The following is a 23,682-nucleotide window of genomic DNA, read 5'->3' as shown; positions in this document are numbered from 1 at the left end:
AAATACTCACATTCTCCACCCCTCCTTTTATGATCATCTTGCTTTTTATGCCATCCAGTCCTGGACTCCCCCAGATAAAGGTGGAACCCACCCTAACTAATCTGGCCAATCTGAAGATGGAAGCTTTCCTGAAACTTGATCATGAAGCATAAATCCATGAAGTTCTTGTTACCCATTGGTTTAATGGTATCTAGTACAGCCCTGGCGAATTTTGCTAAAGGTTTTAAAGGTGGGGAAGTAAACCACTGTCCTCACTGGGGCCGATGAGTGGAATGGAGAAATGGAAAGCAGAAAAAAATAAGAAGAATTGCTTATCCCACATGTATATTCCCTCTTCTAAAGTCAAAGCACACACATCTCAGCCAGCTCTGCTCCTTTCGTGTTGATAAAATCCTTTTGCAGTCTTCATGAATTATTCCAATAAAAAGAAAACGTTTGACTTTCAATTGGAGTAAAAAATTACCCACTACTTCCCAGTGAAAGGTTGAGGTGCTCCCAAGATATGACATTAATCCCCTTAGTTCTTTTTTTTGGGGGGAGTATGTGGTAGTTAGATTCAGTTGTCAACTTGGCCAGGTGAAGGCACCTAGTTCTGTTGCTATGGACATGAGCCAATGGTATGTGAACCTCATCTGTTGCTGATTTCATCTGCAGTCGGCTAGGAGGCGTGCCTGCTGCAATGAAGGACGTTTGACTTAATTGGTTGGTGCTTAAATGAGAGACTGCAACGTAGCACAGCCCAAGCAGCTCAGCATACCTCATCTCAGCACCTGCAGCTTAGCCCAGGCCTTTGGAGGTGCAGAAAGAAATCACCCCGGGGAAAGTTGTTGGAACCCAGAGGTCTGGAGAGAAGGCCAGCAGAGACCATCCTGTGCCTCCCCACATAAGAAAGAACCTTAGTGGAAAGTTAGCTGCCTTTCCTCTGAAGATCTAACAAAATAAATCCCCTTTTATTAAAAGCCAATCCATCTCTGGTGTGTTGCATTCTGGCAGCTAGCAAACTAGAACAGAGTGCATGGGCCAGGGATTGAACCCGGGCCACCTGCATGGCAGGTGAGCATTCTACCACTGAACCACCCATGTGCGCCCTTCATCTCTTTAATTCTGAAGCCAAAGTGATTTCAGTCACCTTCTCGATGATCCCTGCACCTAAACTGTTGATAGCCTTCATCTTCTTCTCTGACAGTGGTGGAGTAAACTGAATGGCACCTTTCTGCAGCAGGGCCAGTGGGACAGTCACTAATACCTGTGGGAAAATTAACAATGAACACAAACAGCAACTGAGCCTCCCAATGCAACTGCTCAGTGGGTTCCTTTCCAGGAAAATCTCAGCACCTGATAGAACGTTCCTCTCCTGCTGGTCGCGAGGCTGCCACCATCCCAGCTGTTACAAACGCATGAGCAGGGGGGCCGTGTATACCCCTGTGGGCTGTATACCTGGAGGAGGAGCCTGGCCGAAGCCACACACAGGACGGGGAATGCTTCTAATTTGCATAAAGCTTCTGAATACCTGACAACAACCCTGAGTAAGGAGAATCAGCAGATCCCCGTCCAGAAAAGGAGTGGCATAAGAGGACGCAGCCCTAAAAATGAAGTCGGGAGAATTCGCCTTGTGCATCATCTTGACACTTCGTAACATGTGGCCAACTCCCCTGCCACCAAACATCTATAAAGTGAAGGTAATAACTGCCCTACTACTGTTAAAAGACTAGGGGAAAGATTTTTAAAACTAAAATTATTATTAAAACTTAGTAACATACATGTCAGTTTGCTGTGTCAAGTGGTAAAGCGCATCACAAACACCAGGGGTTATTATAATCATGTGAGGCCCCATGAAAACTTTAAAAAGTATAAAATGTTTTCTATCCTCAAGAAGCTTACAATCTATAGTTATCAATAATGGTGACGAGGCAACAACAAAAAGAAACAATTTTACCCTTCTGGAGATATAACAACTATAAGGAAATAAAATCTAGATTTTAGCCATGTTTTCTAAATAACAGAATTTAGATATAAATGAATAGGCAAATGATATAAATACATCCTGCTGATAGAAGCAGCCTAGCCTGAATTTGTTTGTCAAAGGTACGTCAGTATATCATATTGGGTTGGAAATCTTGGGGCTACGAGTTCAGGGAAACTTCCAATTCAGTCGGTATGATGGGTGCCAGCTACCCTAAAATTAGAAATGTTTGCTTTAAACATTTCAAAGTGGCTTTGAAACGCAGCCCAGAGCTATGCCCGGATAGCTGGCACGCCAGAAGAAAAGGGAGAGGGCCAAGAGGATTGGCCAGGGTAACTCGGCACACCTCGTGTGGTCCCCGTCAAATGACTTACAATTTTAAAAGGTGGTATTTAAAATAAAATGTTACCACCAGGAAGAACCTTAGATATTAGCCTAATTCTCACCTAGGGGCCTAAGGATATGGAAACAAGCCCAGTGGTTCTCTATCCTGGCTTCACATTAGCATGGCTTGGGAAGCTTTCAAGACATGCCCAGACTGATTCCATGAGAATCTCGGGCAGGGTGGTCGTTCTTTTTGAGTCTCTTCTAGGTGATGACAGCATGCAGCTAGGGTTGAGAACTGCAGCTAGTAAATGGCAGGAATAGTAGCAGGAACGGCACCTCTGGCCTCCTCTATCACTGTTTTTCCCCTCTGTCATCCAGTCTTTACTTCTGCATGAATACCAATGGCTGTCAAACAGACTTTAGATACCTGAAGAGTAGGAAACACAGCTCATCTAGGAACTAGTGATAATACATTAATTACACTTTTGGGCCATCCCTTTACACATAAGAAACCCTGTTAAGTTCAAGTTTAGTTATGTGTGAATATAGGATAGAGTGTAGTGTACAGTACTTCCCAAACGTATTTTGTCAAGAATTTTCTTTTCTAGTTCAAAGAACCCACTTTAAGAAACACTATTCAGAGACCCATCTGCCATGACCCTATATAGTGTTGGATTAAATCAGATTCGCACATCTACCCATGATTATGCATAACTCAAGAGAAATCAAACAAAGTAGATTAGGCAGACTGCTGAGCCCCCGGCAGCAAGGGGCTCTAGCCTACTGGAACCCCAGCACTTACCTTTTGTGCTGTATACCTTGTGCCATCTGTAGTGGTAACTTGTACTTCCTCTCCAGAATAATCAATATTCTGTACCTGCGCAAGAAAAACAATCATGGAGGGGAAAATAAAAGAGGGACAGAATCTTATGATCCAGGATTTCTTCCAATTCTGCTATTATGTGAGTTTCTATCTCCAAGGCCATGGGAAATCATATGGCATTCAGAGGTCTAAAAAATAGTTACAGCTTAATTCAGGGAACTATCACCCAGCCATTAAAATTATTTATAAATGGTATGTCAGAATATGGAAAATCTTTATAATATAATGTGAAATATGTATGTATATAAATAACTGCCTCTATGATTATAACATGTACAATAGAAATGCACAGATACAAAGCTGTGAAGGGAAAAGTGAAAAGTGAAAATAACCACACTGGGTCAAGGGAGGTTGTGAACAGCTTTTTTAGCAACACACTTGAACACTTCATTATTACTGAAAATGCACCTGAGCCACCACTGTTTCCAAACAGCAGCAGTGACCTGACTGACACGAGTAAGTAAGGATGACAGGCTACGACTGAAGCACAGAAGAACTGACTGACGATCAAAGCACACCCTGGGCTCCCGTGTAACGTACATGCCCCCAAATTCACATCCTTCAAAAACATAAGGCAGAGCCGGAAACTCCCACCACTGCTGGCACTCACCGGAGATTTGAGCCGAATATCTAGTCCTTCAGCCAGTTTTTCAACTATTGCAGAGTACCCTGGAGTTAGGAGGGTGTGATCCCCAGCAAACTGTGCAAAGAATTCATTGTGGTCCCAGGAGCGAGCAGACACCTGGGAAATAAAAGGAGAGGCTGGGGACAGGGACATGTGTCTAAGACCAAGAAGAGGAGGTCACGGTGAGAAAAGCCACACGAGGCAGGAGGGCAGGGCTACCAAGGCTGAGGCAAAACCCGAGGGAAGGAGAAGAGCAGGCCAGTCCATTAGAGACCACCGTCGGGGGAAGACAGCCTCTCCCTAACACAAAGGACAGCTTCTTTTATTTTAGGACAAAAGGTATATACGACTTGGGCATGAGATACCAATCCTTGAGAAAAATAAAAGTTGACTGTTTGATTGTTGTATATATCAACAACCCTAGCAAATGAGAATTCTATGAAAGTAAGACTGCATTTCAAGAGCTTCCTATATAAATATACCAAGAATTTGTCTTCAACATGGAAATTCTAGAAGTTGAAACCCAGCATGTATTTTGGAAAACAGTGTTATTCCAATTGTGACAAAGAAGCGAATGGAAATGGAGAGATCCTGAAGAGGATATATTACATAGGTTACCCAGGGAGCTTCTTTTCAAAATACAGATTATATGAGTATTAAAATCACAGTGGGTAAATGAGTTAGGTAAGTTTAAATTTAACAAGATAAACTGACACAGAATTGCAAGGACAGTACATTTAGTTTCTAGAGAACAGCGTTTTCAGATAGACTCCATGGGTCTAAAGAAATGATTCAAGAGCCTCTGTGGAGAGCAAGGGAAGGAGGGAGCTGAAAGCACAGGCCCTGGGCATGCCCCACCCCCTCCCCATGCAGCCCAACAGCGCTCCTTTGTTGGGTTTTATATACTGAAATTCCTAAGGGGCATTATTTGAAGAAGGGTTTCTACTGCTTAAAAAAATTTCTTTTCAAAACCACTGTTGGGTTCATAGGCTTTGAAGTTTGCCATTTTCAAACTTTTGAGACCAAGCAGAACCATTCTCTCCTGTTCATCCAAACCAGCCTGAGTTCAAGCTCAAGACACAGCAGCCACGCGGACACACACAGCACGCTCGAGACACAGCAGGCACGCGGACACACAGGGCACGCTCGAGACATCACAGCCACGTGAACTCACAGAGCACGCTCGAGACACAGCACCACACGGACACACAATGCACGCTCGAGACACAGCACCACACGGACAGAGCACGCTTGAGACAGCACCACGCGGACTCAAAGAGCACGCTTGAGATATCACAGCCACGCGGACACACAGCACGCTCGAGACATCACAGCCACGCGGACACACAGAGCACGCGCCCCCCAAGCATGCACCCCGCCGCACGCACCTGGCGGAGGTTGCTGCCGCAGGCGTACTCCAGGTTACTCAGGTGAAACTGAAGCACCTGTTCCTCCAGCTCACTGAACTGGATCCCAGATTCCTTAATAAAAGCTTTGTAGATCTCCTCGATCTTTTCTGTAACGGGAATGTATCAAAGCAGGGGAAAAAAAAAACAGATTTAACATTACCCTCCAATTCCTTTTTTATCCATTGCTTTCAACCTTCTTCACCCCCAAAAAACCAAAACTTCCAAAGTCCTTTCCCAAGGAAACGCAGGGGGCAGGTTAAAGAAAAGGGCATCTTGATAAAACTGACTTCTCTCCGGAAATGAAAACTTAACTGGAAACAAAGTTATATTGGTTCTATATCCTTAAAAGTGTTTCATTTCTGTTCTGTTGAAAGACCAAGATATAGAAAAAGTACCTCCTACATGTTACTATGCACATGCACACGCACACACACACAGAGGATCAACATCACACACACACACACACACAAGAGGTTCGACATTCCCTTCCCCGTCCCACCGCCATCACCTTCAAGTTAAGCTCTTCTAAACCTCACCTCAACTAAGACCTACAACTAAGACCCTGTAATCGGTTGGAATCTCTCCCACACGAGAACGCTCCACTATGAACACCCATCATGCCAGCACTCTGCCTCAGTATTTTCAATTACTGGTTCCCTATTGCCTGGGCAATGAACTCCCAAAAAAATACCTAATAATAAAAGCGCATTTTGAATCTTTCCAAAGATAGCTATTATGCCTGCCCATTTACACTACCACCTGCCCACTGATGGGCTCTGCTGCTCATTTGTTTTCTGGTAAATTCCAATTATGCCAGGTTTACTACTATCACTCTCCAAAATGTCCACTCACACCCCAAACCCATTCACCCCTTCCAGGCAATATCATCCAGGAACTGCAATCTCTCCCCTTTCTCAAACCCCAGCACTCATCAACCCTATTCAATTGGAACTTCTAACTATATAAATATTTATATACAGCTCTGTGAAATCTGTGACTGGGTTCCAAATACTGTTTTAGATTCCGACCTCATGTCTCACTAGTTGCATTTTAGTCCAGGTCTCTTCTTTGTAACATTCCCAAAGATGCCAACCATCCAACACACGTTTCAGACTCAGTTTCTATAAAGTATGGTGCATTTGCTAGACTAGAAACAGAACTGAATGTCACTGAACTTTTTAGACCACTCAAAATTCGCATTAAAATTATCTAGTCTTATACTTGATAATTTCAAGTTCAAGGAATCCCTGGATCTCTCTTGCCCCGCAACCACCAGGCTTTTTCGTGTGTGTACAACAGTTCCATTCTTCCCCCTAACATGTACTTCCTACACTCCTCTAAGTTTTCACAACAGGGAAGAACCAAGATTGCTGAAGCAGCATATAAAATTAAATACAAACAGCTTAATAGGATTTTTAGGTAAAAAATATCTAAAAGCTTTAGTATACATGCTTTGTGAAATGACTCTAGCCCCTGGTGCTGACATTTTGGTTTCTGCAGCTATGTGCTAATAAGGTAAATCTCAGGCAGCTCAGAGACGGACAGGCAGAGTAAAACTTCACCCTTTTATAATGAGAATATATACTGCTATTAAAGCTTTTTAAGAAATATTAGTAAGATGAAACAACCACTTACACAGTAAGCATTGCTGACCCTTCCTTAACGTTTTTTTAAGACAAAGAGCAGTATTACTAACTTTTTATTTGGTGACCCTGAAAGAACTGTAAAGAAAACCCCACCCAGAGATTGCCATGCATATGCAAAAACAGTAACCAAATTCTGAAGATATAGTTCTCAACTCCAGAAAATTTAAAAACATTCCATTATAAGATCCCTGTCAACTTAATACGTTTCTGTAAATGCTCTGTTATGGTTAATCAGTCAACACTAAGGGTGATGAGTATGGCTCATTCAGTTTTTTTTAGGGGGTGGGGGGAGGGGACCATAAAAAGAAGAGACAGACAGCTCTTGCTGAGACGTCTACCCTAGTCAGAGATGGGGTGTACCAGAATCAATAATTCAGAACCCTTGTAAAGAAATAAATAGTTGAAGTGAATTAGTATCTTACAACCTGGAGTTCAAGCATTCACTCTTGAAGAAACTCCGACATGCCTCCAGAAACTATAAGTGGATACATTCAGGTAATAAAATTATGGGTTAAATATCGATTTAAGAAGCAAGATAGTAAACTCAGCTGCTCGGCACCTTCATGGGAATGAATATTATTAAAGAGTCAAGTTTTCTAAAGAATTGTGGTGTAATCCCCATTTAAGTGCCTAAACCTAGAGAGGATGAGAATTAACACTCTTAAATTACGATACACATTATTGTATTCTTAAACAAAATACATGGGGGCAGGGAAACCTTACCTTATAGCCCACAAAAAGGACAAGAGAAGAAATCCTGGCACACAGACACCCTTCCCTAGAGAAGACTTTATGGAGTGACTATGCACATAGGGCTTACATTTCTATGGAAGTAAGCTCCTCTGGGAAATTTTAAATCAGACATTTAAATGACTTCTTCACACACCCGGGTTTATGTGGAGTAAGTCTCCTGTGTGTACACACACACAAGCATCTAAGGGTCCCCGAGAACTTCAAGCACACATTTGTGCCAGTAACTCAGGGGACGGTCTGGAGAGCTCGCCAGTCCAAGGAACACTTGGAAGGACGGCCCCAAATGCATTCATCCAGCTTCGTGAATGAATGCGACTGCTGCTGATCCAGCTTAGATTAAAATGAGACTACGATGGAACAATCAGAAAACCATTCTCCCCATACCTCCTAAAGGGACATCTTGGAGCTGAGTCTTATCCTTCCTCCACTCAGAGACAACATCCAAGAGAGCATTAAAATGAAAATCCATGCGCTTGTCAATAGTGGGGTCAGTTATTCTTCCACCTTCCTGAATTAAGTCACATCTTTCTCCAAATTTATGCATGCTGATGCCAAGCTTCAAAATAATAAGAATAAGAAGGTGAAAATTTTCCTTGGAAAAAAATATTTACAGGTTCTAAGCTGAAATCAGACAGAGCTCTCATGGAGAAAATCATCCAGTATCTCTCAAAAAAATAGAGCTATATAGGGTTAAAAGGAAATGGCAGCACAGACAGGCAATGAAAAAATAGCTCAAGATCTATGAGACCTCATTTATTATGAAATATAAGGGAGACAGAAACAGCTTCTATGCCACACTCCATAGCTTTGCCAATAGTTACGAATGTTCCAGATACCACAGCCAGCACCGCTTTCTCCTTGCTCTAACATTCTACCTCTGTGGCCTCTCATGTGAATGAACACACAAACACACAAACGCAGAAATGAAACCAAATTCACTGTCAATAAATATTTCAGAAAGAACCTTGGGCCTACCAGGTGTTCAATGAAACTATGTAGGGTCACAGATGAAAGACAAATTTAATGGGAGGCCCCATTAAATTTGAATTTCAGATAAACACTGAATAATTTCTTAGTGTATGTCCAAACAAAGCATGCAGAATATCCCATGTAATATTTAGAACGTTTATGTTAAAAGTTACTTGTTGTTTGGCTGAAATGCAAATTTAACTGGGCATCCTGTATTTTTACTTGCTAAGTATGGCAACCCTAAAACAATGAGCTAACAAGGTGGCCTGCAAGTAACACAAATAAAATAAAAGATCTTAGGAAAAGGGAAAAAAATATATTGTAAGCCTCTAGTTCTGCATTCTCAGAAAGACAGAAATGTAATCGTTCTTATTTACTTTGTAGAGGGGATGAAGGGACAAGAGACCATTTGGGGTTCTTATATATTATCTCTTTTAGAAGTGATAATACAGCACACAGGCAAATTAAGGCAATTTTTCTTTTCTCTGTCTACAATACAAATCTTAAAGAAACCCACTTGCTCACACATCAGTGCTACTGGGTTGTTAACACAGCCATTGACAATCTGGGCTCCTCTTCCAATGGTGACACCTTTGAAAGATTTATCATCCCATACTCGGCCACCAATTCTGTCTTTGGCTTCTAGGACAGTCACCTAAGAAGACAGACAATTAGGGAGGCTAAATAGAAGAGTTAGATCAAATGCAATATTATAAAAATAATGACACTGTTAGGCTCCCTATTTGGCAAATTTATTATACTACTAGAGAAATGATTTTAAAAAGAAGCAGTGTGAACAGAAGCCAAAGTAATGCTAAAAACAAATAAACCAGCTTCTAGCAATGAATAACTGAATGGACCAATCACTTATACTGTTTCCTCTCAAAACAGATAAAGATTTCATGAACAAGCACAAGAAATGTACTTTGGAAGGTTTAATTAAATAACATTCTATAGATTAAAAAGCAGTATGATAATATTAAATAGAATGGATATGCCATAATATAGTTAAGCATTAAAGAATATTTAGATAATTTCCAAGATTTTGCTATAATAAACAAAACTGTAATGCAGCTTTCTTTTATGTTTAAATCTTTGCTCTGCTTGGAATGTACTTGTACCAAGGAGTGAAGGGTATAAATTAATTTTTTTCCTCGATGGCTATCAAGTTATGTCAACATGATTATCACATAATCCATCTTTCACTACTGATTTGAAATGTCTCTTTTATATCATGCTAAATTTTTATAGGTATTGGAGTTAATATCTAGAATTTCTATTGTTTTATATCTTTCTATTCAAATACTTTAGTCATTATGGAACTGTAATGTATTTTAATATTTGATGGGGCTGTTTCCCTTATTATTATTCTTTCTCAGAATTTTCCTGGCTTTTATTCCTTGTTTATTTTTTCATATGGCATCTTGAAAATAGCTCCAAATTGTCTATTTCTACCCCAAATTTCAAATGATTATTGGGTATTTAGAATGTGGCTAATGTAACCAATAAACTGACATTTAAATGTTATTTAATATTCATTTATTTAAATTAAAATTTTAATAGCTAGTTAACCCTTGTTTTGGACAGCACAATTCTAACAGATTCTTGTTTGCATATAGAAAGGTGGTTCATTTCTGAACATTAATTTTGTACACATCCTTCGTTTTTGGGTACCAGCCCATGCAAAAAAAAAAAATGTTTTTTTAAATTAAATTTTGTACACATCCATCTTGCCAAATTCTTCCATTATTTTTCATAAATTTTCAGTTGATTCACTTGGGTTTTCCAGCTATGCCCTTTATAAGTTGAAAATAATTATATCTGTTTCTTCTATTTACTTTTGTCTTTTAATTTTATGGACACAGTGCTAGACACATTAACAGCTTTCATTCCATTCAAATGGAATGAAAACATTTATCAACTGTCTTCTACAAAATAATTAAGACATACTCATCATCTTCAAGAACGTATATTGTGGCGGATAGGACCGTTTCATAGGGAAGTGTAACACTGTATCAGACAAACTATGATAGAGATAAGCAAGGGTTCTGGAGGGCACAGAGTTTCTTAGCTGTTGTATGTGGGGATGGGTGGCAGTATGCTAGCAGGGGAAGTCATCTGGAAAGAAGATGCTTGGTCAAGAAGAATTAAGAGTTAATCAGATGAAAAGTAGATGATTTCAGACAAAAGCAACTTACCTAGAAAATAAATATTTTAGTATTAAAAAAAAAAGCAGTATTAAGTATTGCAAGATAAAGAGGTGATTGTTTTTTTCCCTGTGAAATACCTATCTACACCTGCAGCAAAATTCCTGTAGCTTTGCAAACAGGCCTTGACTTTCCTAAGAGATAACTATTTCTTAAAAAAATGTTTAGGTCTCTCTATGGAAGTCTGACCTCCTGGGCCTCATCTAACCTGGTAGGTCCCTCACAGGGCTATTTTATCCCTTCCAAATTTCTAATGTTGGAGACAGCGAGCGCTGTCACCAATGCAAGGCTAGTCATTTAGTTTCCAGGTCCCTAAAAGCAGTACTTTAAACTGTTCAAGAAGAACTGTAAGTCTGAAATTACTTCAGAATTAAAAGCTTAAAAAAATCAAACAAAAATTCAGATGTAATAAATAAAATGAGGAGAAGGGTCCCTAAGTTGACCATTTCTCGGGTTCCTCTATTTTCCCAACCTGTAGAAGGATGAGTGGCCTTGTGGCTATTTCCTCATCACCTGGGAAGAGTCAAGGGCTCGTAATAGGATCCCTTAAACATTTTTCTTCCCCAGACCTAAATGACTCATTTCTCCAACTGAGAAATTAAAACCTACTCCACCCTATTTCTCCAACTTCAATTTAACACAGAAACATCTATTTCTGGTTTCTCTTTAGTATAAGAGGAAGGCTGAACATCACAAACAGCGTCCCTGGACTTTGGATGATGATATCTTCCCTGTAATATAATCTGTGGGCTTGTCAAGTATAAACAAGTAAAAAACAAAACAAAAAAAAAACTGAAACTCTGGCCTAAACTGAAATAAACAGACAATTAAAACACTTTAGAGTGCAATACTACAAAGAAAATATTTGAAAACATAAGCTCACGTGATACAAATCCAAAATGGACACTTCTGCTTTGCCAACAATATAAGGTAATGCAAGATTTAGGGATTCTATTCAACTAAAGAAAAAAACCCATCTCAGGAACAGATACCAAGAACTTTTCTCATCTCTGCAAAGCTTCTAGCAAAGAAGATATTGTGAAAAAAGAAGTCATCATTTCCTAGCCAGAGAAAGAACAGTGAAAGGACTAATTCAACTCTCACAAATTAATTTGCACTTTGGGTTAACTAAAGACCAAAGTCCTTGAAAAATAAGTTTTAAAAAAGGAGAACTGTCAGTCCTAGGAAGTCACAGAAGTATAGGGGATGGTTAATTTGAATGAATTTAATAGAAATTAAGATAGTGAATCACACATGCTTTTTTTTTTGGTCACAGTCTCTATTTTGGCGAATTCTGAACAACCTAAATAAGACAACACATTAAGTGAAAAGTAAATTCAACCTTGAGGGAGTGGCCTCCTTAAACATGTATAGTATTTTCAAAGACAAGTAATTCTGTCTTACTCAATTAATTAATAATTAAATCAACCTTGCTTCCAAAAGCAAAGATTTTTATTTTCCAGAGTAAGATTCAAAGGGCGTCTCTGATTTGTTGAAGAAAATTTACCTGGGCATTTCAGAAACTAATACAACAAATGATGAAATTCCATGCTGCTATTTGATATCTCAAATTACTGCAGAAGGCTGTTTGTTTTATAAATATATATATAAAACCAGGTTCCCCTCCATTGTGTCAATAAAAATCTGTCAAGAATTTTTGCCTTAATGCCAAATCAGAGTCTCTTCTGGCTTGCTCATCGGAGCCTAGAACTGTGGGAATTCCTATTCTCTGCCTTTGTTCTGTTAAAGCGATTCCAAGTTTTCTATCTTTTCTGGGATCGATTGCAAAGATAATAGTTAGCATTCTTCACTAAAATAAGAAATAAGGTTTCTAAATTTTAGAAAATATGGGACCAAAGGAACAGTTCACCCTTTGTTTCTGCCTGTGTCCCAAATCCTACCTTAATGCCGAAGTTGTGCAGTTGCCTAGCAGCAGCCAATCCTGCAGGACCAGCCCCAACGATGATGACTGATTTCTTAAAAGCAAAAAAAGAACAAGGAACAAAAGTGCAATGAGAGCAACGATCACAAACGTGCTGCCTTAGATGTCCTGGGAGATACGAACTGCCCAGCAATGGAAGTTCTACAGTTCTCTGATGTCCTTAGAAAGTTATTCTCCTAAAGGATACAGCATTATTTGTCTTAAATATCCCCCTCCTCTTTTCCTAGTTAAGAGAAAGTGTGCTTGATTTCTCCTCTCGAGAAAAACACAGGTTCTACGTGAAGCCCTGCCTGCATCCGTTCATGCCGATGCTGGCACAAAGCTGAGCGTCCTGCAGGTGCCACACCCCCGCCGGGCACCTACGTTGTGGTAGTCCTTGGGGAGAAGGCGCTGGTCGCCGCCGACGCTCAGCACGCCCGTGTTGATGAGCCCTTTCCTCGTCATAAAATACAGTATCCTCTCCACCTCCTGGACGCACCGGATGCGCACGAGCCCCCGGACGATGATGTGAGGGACGCATTTCTGGGGAGTCAGAGCCTCCTGTGGGTGGAAATAAAACCAAACTGTTTTTTCAAAGATGAAAAAACACCCACTCTCAGTCTTTCCAAATGTTAAACACAGAATCACCATATTGTTACCGGACAAAGGGGGCGGATGCTTTTGCCCGATTAGCTCAAACGACCAAGACCAATTCCTGAGACAAGGCGGTTTCAAAGAGAGAAAACGTTGACTGCTAGGAGGGAAGCAGGAATCAGATGGCCTCTCAGCCCACAATGTGTCTCCCCCAACTGGAGTAATTCAGGCAGTTTTACTGGAGATAAGACGGGCAGGGTTTAGGATAATGAGCACAGAGGTCCCAGATGATGTGATCAGAGATGATCCGACTGTTACAGATCAAATACATGCTTAGTCACAGAAGATGTCCTTAGTATGATTACGGGTATGATTTTAGTATTATAATGAGGTCTAGGTGACGTGTGGATTAAAGTCTAAGCTACTGAGCATGCCAGGTGAGCCCACTTTGGTTAGATCCATTCTCGACAATGAAGATAACTTCGGACTTGGGGTGGGTTAGTTCTGGGCTGACCCAAGACCCTTCGCTAATAAACACTAGGGGATGTCTTTGGTGATCACAAGACTCTGAAGTCAAAAAACTGTATAAATGGGTACAAATGAAGGTTAGTCACAAGGTTTTTACAATCACAGGGGCACAAGATAAAGGCTGCGCAATCATTATCAGAGATGAAGGAAGCTGGATCACACAGTTCAGAGACTTCAGGTATTTCCCTCTGTTTATTATACCAAGAGCAAAAGGAATATCTATATAATGATTCAGTAATCACAATCGTCACTTAAATCCTAGTGTCCTAACTTCTTGGCTGCAGTATGACCCAGCAATTCTACTTCTAGGTATATACCTGAAAGAATTGAGAAGAAATGTGAATCATGAACACCAGAAAACAAAACAAAACAAAACATGTTCTTAATCTTAATTCATTCCTGTGGTTGTGACCCATGAAAACAGGATGTTTTAAGATGTTATTTTTGGTTAACATGTGGGTAACTGAAGCTGGCTGGACTTTCATCTGGTTTCCTGGGATCCTTTTCAGCAGAATGAAATTTAAACACAGGGAAAGGATGGGGAGAAGCCAGAAGTGAAGAGACTCAGAAGAGAAGGGAGGAGACCCTGCCGTGTACACTGCCAGGGGACAGGAAAGTGGGGAATTCCCGGGCCAGCCGGCAGGCAGCCCCAGAATGCCAAAGTCTGGGCAGAAAGCAGCGCCTTGCTGATGGCTCAGGTCTGTACTTCTCTCAAGCCAACCCATTCCGTGATGATTGTGATCACAGCCAGGAAACTATGACAGTATTCAAAAACAAAAAAACTGAAGACACGAATGCTCCTAGGAGTACTTTTTAAATAGCCCTCATGTGGAAGCAACACAAGTGTCCACAACAGATGAATGGATAAGCAAAGTGTGGCATATCCATATAATGGAATACTATTCAGTCTTAAAAAGGAATGAGGGGGTGGGCGGGCCACAGTGGTACAGTGCCAGAGTTCTCACCTGCCGTGCCAGGCCAGAGACCCAGCTCTGATTCCCAGTGCCTGCCCATGTTAAAAAAAAAAAAAAAGAAAAACGAATGAGGGGGTGCAAGGGTAGCTCTAGCTCATTGGTAGAATTCTCGCCTGACAAGTGAAGGCGCAGGTTCGGTTCCTGGCTATACACTCACTGCCCCCCCACCCAAAAATAATTTTCAGCAAATGGTGCCGTAATAACGGGATAGTCACATGGAAAAAGAATGAAATGTGACCCCACAATACAGCATACAAATAAAACAAAAGAACAGGAGCCTGTGGCCTCCAAGTAAGGCTCTGGACCGGATAGGTCCAGGGATACGGAGGGACCAGCCTCTCTACGGCATCAACGGGTCCCATCCCCACACCCCATATTGTCGGCAGCCCCTTCCAACGTGGGAAGGTCGGAAGGGCACAGCCCAATGCCCCTGGAGGGCGGGAGAGGGATCAAAGGTGATGGTGGACTTGTACAGGGGTGAGGTTTAGTGGATGAGTATGACTGCTGAATCATTATATTGATGCTTCATTATATTCATTATGTTGGTGTTTCTTTTGGTCTCCAGTATCTTGGAGCAGCTAGAGGTGAAGGCCTGGAATTGTGGCCCATGCCAGACTCTGGGATCTGTTCTACAACTGCTTGCTGCACTGTGCTTTGAAATTTATTGCTTAATTGCATATATGTTATTTTTCACAAAAAAGAAAAAAAGTTGACTATGATGATAAAAATATATATATTCCTTCTAGCCTCCAGTGTTCTGGAGCAGCTAGAAGGAAAAATCTAAGAGGATTGGATGTAGCACATGGCAAACTCTGGGATTTGTTCTCTAACTACTTGTTGAAGAGTACTTTGAAAACATTGTTTTTTTTTCTTTCTTTGCTTTGTATATATGTTATACTATACAATAAAAAAAAAGTTTAAAAGAAAAGGAATGGGGTTCTGATATGTGTTACAACATGTATGAACCTCGAAAACACTATGCAGAGTGAAAGAAGCCAGATAAAAAAGCCACACTTTGCATAATTCCAACTATATGAAATATCCATAACAGGCACATGTCAGGGGCTGGGGGAGGGAGGACTGGGGTTTTCTCCTGGGGCGACAGAAAAAGTGCTGGAGCCAGACAGTGGCGATCGTTGTGCAACGTTGTGACTTAATGCCTCTGAACTGCACACCTTAAAATGGTTAAAATGACAGATGTTCCCTTGCGTGGATCTTACCACAATTTTAAAGAGAGAACTCGTAGGATAATTCAAATCCATTTATCACTAAGATAATAAGAACAAAGGGAGGTTCCCCTGGTGGGGATAGTAAAAATGAAGGAAGGAAGGAAAGAAGGGGACAGCAATTTGTATTTTATCAGCGGCAGTCCCCCTGGCTGGGTGGGGAGGCCAGGGCACAGCTCTCCTCAGTGAACTACCCAGCAAAGGCCGCGACGGAAACCTAGGCAGCCACTTTTACTGGCGGCACCAAAGCTAGATTCCCACGATGGATGGTTAAAGCCCCGGGGTACCACTGAGGACGCAGTTGAAAAAAAAAAAAGCGAGAGAGAGAGACACACACAGCCCTTCTCCGCTGCTCCCAGCTTCGGCAAGGCCTTGGCTCCTTTCAGACTCAAGAGCAAACCATGGCCTCAGCCCAGCGCTGATAAATCACAGCAGGCACAGGGGGTGTCCAGCCCAGGCCTCTCCCCTCCTGTCACCAGCTGCCAGCACAACTCAAACCTGACTCAACTTAGGAAGAGGACCATATGCTTGAATCATTCAAGAAAACAACATGCACAGCACTGGCCTGGACAGCTGCACAAGGTACATAAACTTCATATTCATGACTCCTGAAAAAATCATTTCCAAGTCTTTGATTCTTTCAGAGCAAACATATTTGTGTTTTTCCACCACAGTGTTTAATATATATTACAAATACTCCTTCCTATTCAAAATTAAAATAGATCCAGATGGACAAATTCAGGATTTTGAAGATTCTTCCCCTGGTCTAAATCAAATTTCGAAGTCAGATAAAACAAAACCGTGAAGAAAAAGGAACCCAAGGCTGTTTGTGAAACAAGCTTTATAACTTATTTACAGGAAATACTGACCACAATTTTGCTCAGCTCAGCATATGTTTTCTGAGCACCTACCTCAAGCTTGTCGGGCAGGAAAAGGTAATGCTACATTACCTACCCACCTGGGTGTAATTTGCATTAACTGCATTAACAGCCATAATTCAATGCAACCACCTCCTCTCATCCTTGAGTCTAATCCAGTGAAATAACGGGATGAAAGAGGACTATATATCTTTAATCGAGCCTATTCTGGCTGCCTTGCAAAATGTTCTGCATTCAGCAGTCACTCAAATAAATGCTGAAGAAATAAGTAAATCAGAAAAACACCAGGTGATGCCACGGTATTTTGATCTCTGTCTCTTTACAGAGAAGTTTTCTTTGTTTAAAAAAACAAAAAACAAAAACTGGTCCCTTCCCCATTTACCTTCACCTCTTTCAAAGTGGGTGTTACACGATGTCCCAAATATGTATTCACTTCCAAGCACACAAAAGCACTGCTCTTGGTTGTCTGGAAATGCTGAGGTAATTAACACCTCACCTCTGTCCTCAAAGAGCTTAGAACCCAATATTTAAAGTTCTTTCATCCTCTGGCATTGCTGTTGCAATTTTCTGGACCATATTTTGCACCTTATACTCACTTCCCAGAGAGCCAAGCACCCCAATTACATAAGGCCGAGAGCGGTGGCTCTCCATGAAGGTGGTTTTGCTTCCATCTGGCCATGTCTGGAGATGATTTTCGTTGTCATAACTGGGAGGTGCTAGTGGGGAGTGACCAGGGAGGCTGCTCAACATCCTCCACTGCCCAGGACAGCCCCCAACAGCAATAAAGAATTATCTGCCCCAAATGACAAGGTTGAGAGACCCTGCCCTAAACATCCTGCCCTCAGGTAAGGCACCTCCTCCCCTTCTGCACAAGCCCCCAGTCAGCGTGCCCTCGCCCACCGCGCCTTCCTCACCTTGCAGTTGGTGTACCACAGCGCCAGGATGAGGTTTCTCAGAGCCAGGTACATGGTGGGGTCTCGGGAGTACTCGGGGAACTCGTAGAGCTCGTCCAGCTCCATCACATCCGGCCGCACGCACAGGGCTTTCCCACACTCGTTGGGCTGGTAGAATGGCTGGAAATAGCGGTTCATGCCTGGAACTAACAGGAGACGCACACAGGGGACTCTCACGCCTTTCAAACCCACCGTAAAAAGCTGAACCTAAAACTGGAAGGTTAGACAAGCTCCACAGCCTACCCTGCATAAACAGTTCTGCTTCCTCTATCTAGGGAGACCAAATACAAAGGAAATAAACGAGTCTTTTTCCCACAAACTTTTAATTTCCATGGTGGGGAAGTATATTTTGAAAGTAACTTTTACTGGCATTTTCCTGCTTCTAGAATTAATAGGGTCACTGAAGTAAATTTAAAAAAAAATCACTGAACAGTGATTATCCCTGATGGCAGAGTTACATTTGGAAGGTATAGCCTACTCTTAGTTCTGTTTCATTAAAAGATAATATTAATTGTAACAGATAATTTTTACAAAGGAATAATGCTATAAAAATGCTGTTTCCTAACCAATTCAGATTTTTCCCCTATCATAAACATTTCCCATGTTATTATATATGGCTTCAATGGCCATATAACATTTGGTTATTATTTAACCACCCCCTTCAGCTAGGTATTTAACTATCATCCAATCTTTTCACTTTTATAAATGTCACAATATATTTCTTTGCATAGAAATCTTTGAACTTATCTTTTACCATTTATTTAAGATGAATTCCTAGAAATGGCATTGCTGGGTCGATTTTAAGGTTTTGGCAGCGATGCACCGGACAAACTGTCCCCGGTAAATGTACATTCCCACTAACAGCACACGAGTGCCTTTTTCGGACCCCGTCATTAACACCAGGCTTAATCAAATCATCTTTGATTTCCACCATGTCTACGTTTTAAGAGGGGCTGGGTTACTAGGAAAAACCTTAACACAGCACCTCCAGGTAAAGACCATGGGCACCAGCTCGAATGCCATCTGTCAGCGTGTGGGCAGTGGAAGGTCCGGAAGTCTTACTTTTACACCAAGGATTCTGGTGTAGAATTTTAAAGACTGCTTTGGAGTAAACAGTCAGCAGTTGTGACCCTTCCCTGGAGCTGTCCTTGAGTTATTCTTGAGTGCGGGAGGTTGGTTTTATTTTACAGCCATTTTGCTGGGATCATCAATGACATAATGAAGGGCAGAAAAATTCAGAGAGGAAAAAGAAGGGCTGTCACTGATAAAAACTCTCCGTAATTCAGATGTCACCTTTTCATGAAACCATGCAGCCACCCAACCTGCAAATAAAAACCCATGAACGCCGTGGATGAGATTCATGGACAAATGATTCACGGAGAAATTAGCCGCACGACAGAGACGACACGTTCGGATCCAGAGTGTAAGCAAATCCGCGAAATAACGAGGTGCTCTCCTTAAACGCATTTACAAAGGCGCTCTTTCGCCCGGGCCCGCCCCGACGTTTCCAGGGAAGCAGGAGGGGAGAGGAAAGCAGGGGGCGCGAGCGGCGGCTCTCACCTAGCGCGCTGGGGGCAGCCTTGGAGGCTTCCGGCTTCCCGGGGCCGGGGTCGCTGGCGGCCGTGCGCCTGGTGCTGGTGCAGGACGGGCTCATGCCCACGCAGTCGGGGTAGTAGGCGGAGAGCAGCGGCGCGGCCACGCTGTCTTTCAGCAGCGGCGGGAGGATGAGCATGGAGTACCACCAGTGGTCCGACACCTCCGACACCCTCTGCAACGGGGCGGAGAGGAGGGAGAGGGATGGCCAACGAGACAGGTGCAGGCAGCTTCCACCGAGGACAGGTGACTCTCCTCATTTCATCCCCCCCCCCCCCCACCCAGCCCTTCTATTCTGCCTTTTCCCACTCAGACTTAAACAGATCTACACCCGATGCTGCAAGCACAGATTGGGGTAGGGGTGGAGAGGCTTAAAATACCTGGAAAGTAGGTTTCCAAGGCCATATTTACTCAGACACAAAGCAATAGTCTGCTCCTCTCCACCCAGAAAAACCCTTTCCAAGCTGCATCCATTTACAAACTGTCTCCCATAAATGTACACTCCCACTAATAGCACAAGAGTGCCTGTTTCAGCCCCCCTTCATTAACACGGGGGATTAAAGCCTGTGTTTAAGTCTGACATGGGAAATTTCTTTCCATTTGGTAATGACTTATCATCCACGTGCCCTTTTACTTAGGATATAAAATAGGTGAAATTGAAAAACAGGAACATAAAAAACAATCCTAAGTAGTAGTCAGCATTACTGTTTTTTACCAAAGTTTACTAAAACGTCTTCAGAGAGATATGTACATTTTACCATCAAAATAAAATGTCACATGCAGAAATGAACAAAAGAAGATATTTTCAGTCTTAACACGCACAACATTCTGGAGTTGATTTAACATATGGAGTCAATGGATCAAAGTATCCTCATGATGATTAACTATTGCAATAAAAATAAAATGTGTTCAGCTTCTAAAGCAACTCTGCTGCAAAGAGACATTTTCTGCTAAAGCTGATGTTGGCTATATGCTCCAAGAACCCTAAGAAACGGATACAGGAGAACCTCTAGCTCAGGGACCATTGGATGCTTGTTCTCCAGGCTCCAAGCCAATGCCATTTGCCATCAAGGATGAAGCAGAGCTTGGTGACCTCGAGGCCTTCAGAGTGAGTCCAGCTTGGCTATGTGTTTTGATTGGACTTCAGATTTCAAAAGAGTCCAAATCTGGGGCAAGCATTTTTCAGAGCACTACAAGTCCCGACACCCACTATAAATGACCTCCAGCTGCTTCACCCATTCATCTTACTTGCCTTACTTGGCATCTGAGTCTACAATCTTTGCTCTCAAGGCTTACTTTGGGTTGAGAAGGCAAGACTATCACTGACTGGGTAATCTCATGCTTGAGCTACCTTTGGCCAGTCACTGCTGTACAAAAAGGAGGGATGGTACTGCAGCCCCTTCCCCAACATACCAGGTCTGCCTCTGCCCACCCCCTTCCCAGCTCAGTCCCAAGGGAAGAATTAGCAAACTAAGGATTCAGAGCCTGACACTAGAAATGGGCTGTGCGGAGGGCAGAATGCCAGTGCCTTAAAAACCAGGAACCTTTAAATAACTGCTGGCCTCTGAGACCAATGGCATGGGATGGTCAAATACTCTAAAGAAAGAAAATGTCAAATATCTGTTTCATTAAAATTACTGAAAAAATAACAATAGCATCAAAAATATAAACATGAACCCAGGCTCTCCCCTGTCTTTTCTCCTTCCAGGCACATACAGCTGTGTAGGTAAACTGAGTCAGGACCAAAAAAAAGGTGCTGCCATGTTGCTCCCTTGACCTATTCTTTCTTCCCCCTTAGAGGTCCACTCAAGAGTGCCTCCAACCCAGCCTCTGGATTGGTGTGTGAGAAACTCAAACCATAACTAATAAACTGGAACTTGTGTTCTCTCAGCATGCTCCCCTCTGTTCTGGACAGCTGGCTATAATTCTATCAACATGCCACTATTCCACTCTCCACCTTTACCATGTAGGCCATTGAAGATATTGTACTTGATACAGTCAAATCTAGTCAAATACTCACTCAAATTTTAGAAACTGCTTTAAAAGCAACCCTAGAATCCATAGGAATAGAAGAGGATAAGGGAGATGAATACGACTATAAATGTGTTCCTTACTCTTTCTAAAATGAACACAAAAATAAATAATGGCAGACGAACACACAGGGATTCTTCCAAAGAATTTTTAAGTCCTCATGTTCCATGCATATGACATCTCTGTCTTAAAGTTCAGATTTTCCTGGATGTAAAGTGGTTTCCATATTAGGGCAGATTCTTAGGGCACTGTAATTATATTTAAAGTTGTTTTTCCTTTCTATAATCTCATCCCGTCCACTCTAAATCTGGAAGTTAGTTGGGCCGCTGCTGTACTACAGGATTGTTTGAGGTTACAAGCCGCTATAAAAATACATATATACATATATTTATAATATATACATACATGCAAGTGTGATATATTTTATATTTATATTATAGAATGGATTTTAAGTAGACTTCCTAAGCATCAGTTCTCCCTTTGCCTGATAATCAAGAACAGTCCCTGCTGAGAGATCTCAAACAGAGTCGGGAGGTTGTCCTGGAGGTTATTCTTATGAATTATACAGACTTCCCTTTTTAGTTTATGGTGTACTGAAGTGGCTGGAGGGAAGTACCTGAAACTGTTGAGCTGTGTTCCAACAGCCTTGATTCTTGAAGATGATTGTATAAAGATAAAACTTTTACAATGTGACTGTATGATTGTGAAAACCTTGTGTCTGATGCTTTTATCCAGGGTATAGGCAGATGAATAAAAAAATATGGATAAAAATAAATAACAGGGGGATAAGGTGTGAAATAAACTGGGTACATGGAAATACAGTAGTCAATGAGAGGGAAGGGTTAGGGATATGGGATGTATGAGATTTTTCTTTTTTGTTTCTTTTTCTGGAGTGATGTACATGTTCCAAAAAATGATCATGGTGATGAATACACAACTAGGTGCTGACATTGTGAGCCACTGATTGTACACCATGTATAGACTGCACGTGTGTGAAGATATGTTAATTAAAAATATTTAAAAAAAAAAGAGCAGTCCCTGCACTGCAGACATCTAAAACTGCAAATTAATAATACTGAAATTCAGAATGAACAAGTTTAAACAATCACTTCCTGAAGCAGTCATCAGATCAGGTTTTATAGCACATGGAGTTTGCCAACCCAGGTAGTAAAGTTTCATGAAGACAGACTAAATGGAAGGAGGTCACGCCAGCTGGAAATGTTGCTTCCCCTTCCATATCTGGGCAAGGAAAGGACAAAGCAGTTACTCTAAGGTCAGATTACAAAAGGAATAGTTCTGCAGCTTAATCTTGGCCGTGACAATCAAGTTATGGACTTCATGTTCTTTCCTAGGAAGGACTCAACTGGAGATAAGGTCAAAACTCATTCCTGAAAAACAAGTATAAATCTAGTCCCTGCAGTAAGGAAAGGTAGTAGGCGCTTCCTTTTCACTTTCATTTAATAAAGCAACATTTACTTTTTTTAAAGAGGAGAACAAAATCACTCATTAATAAACACTATCATTAGCATTTTAAGAATACAGTTATCATCTTACATTTAAAAGTTATCATGTTAAATTTAAACCAAATAAGGAGAGAGAAACTCCTAAAACTGTGATGGTCATTTACTAATAGTATTGATAATCTAAGGCACAGATAACTCCAATCTAGAATTTGCAGAAACACTCACCAGATCCTCTGGGAGGGAACAATAATCTGAGGTCTCGATCTGGAAAAAATATATAGATAAAAAAATCTTTAGGCTGAACAGTGTTAATTAGGTTTATGTATAAAACATAGTCTTAAGTGTCAATAAGATGCCCTTTTCACCTATCAGACTGCCAAAAAAAAAAGTTTGATGTGAAGAAACTGTACTCTCAAAGTATATTCCTGGTGGAACCATAAGCAGTGGGCAATTTAACAAAATATCAAAATTTAAAATACACATCTGTACAATCATTTGGAAAAATAATTTGACATTATCTTGTAAAGTTGAAGAGGTGCATATCATATGCCCTGATAATTTTTCCTGCACGTAGGCAGCAAAAAATGTTCAAAGAACACTGTAACAACAACAAAAAAGATAGAAAACCCAAAAGCCCATCAACAGAAGAAGGGAGAAATAAATTGTATTATATTCAAATATTGGTATAGTACACACAGCAATGACAAGGAACCATCTTCAGCTACAGCCTACAAGAATG

At 41.3% G+C, this 23,682-nt stretch overlaps 1 protein-coding gene across 5 annotated transcripts in view; it reads right to left on the bottom strand.

Annotated features, from left to right (window-relative positions):
- Positions 1–23,682, bottom strand: part of KDM1B (lysine demethylase 1B) — a 59,879-nt gene that overhangs the window by 6,840 nt on the left and 29,357 nt on the right. For all 5 annotated transcript variants that reach the window (XM_077143459.1, XM_077143458.1, XM_077143462.1 and 2 more), the window contains 11 exons: positions 23,169–23,207; positions 19,417–19,624; positions 17,818–18,002; positions 13,088–13,264; positions 12,684–12,758; positions 9,093–9,230; positions 7,991–8,162; positions 5,187–5,314; positions 3,784–3,915; positions 3,093–3,167; positions 1,130–1,246 (listed from right to left, as the gene is read on the bottom strand). In XM_077143459.1, coding sequence (XP_076999574.1) covers positions 1,130–1,246; positions 3,093–3,167; positions 3,784–3,915; positions 5,187–5,314; positions 7,991–8,162; positions 9,093–9,230; positions 12,684–12,758; positions 13,088–13,264; positions 17,818–18,002; positions 19,417–19,624; positions 23,169–23,207 — 1,446 coding nt within the window. The remainder of the gene's footprint in view (positions 1–1,129; positions 1,247–3,092; positions 3,168–3,783; positions 3,916–5,186; positions 5,315–7,990; positions 8,163–9,092; positions 9,231–12,683; positions 12,759–13,087; positions 13,265–17,817; positions 18,003–19,416; positions 19,625–23,168; positions 23,208–23,682) is intronic.

Source organism: Tamandua tetradactyla, chromosome 25 (genome assembly GCF_023851605.1).
Source record: "Tamandua tetradactyla isolate mTamTet1 chromosome 25, mTamTet1.pri, whole genome shotgun sequence".
Lineage (NCBI taxonomy): Eukaryota > Metazoa > Chordata > Mammalia > Pilosa > Myrmecophagidae > Tamandua > Tamandua tetradactyla.
The sequence above is the reverse complement of the archived record's forward strand: the minus strand, read 5'-3'. Positions and strand labels throughout refer to the sequence as shown.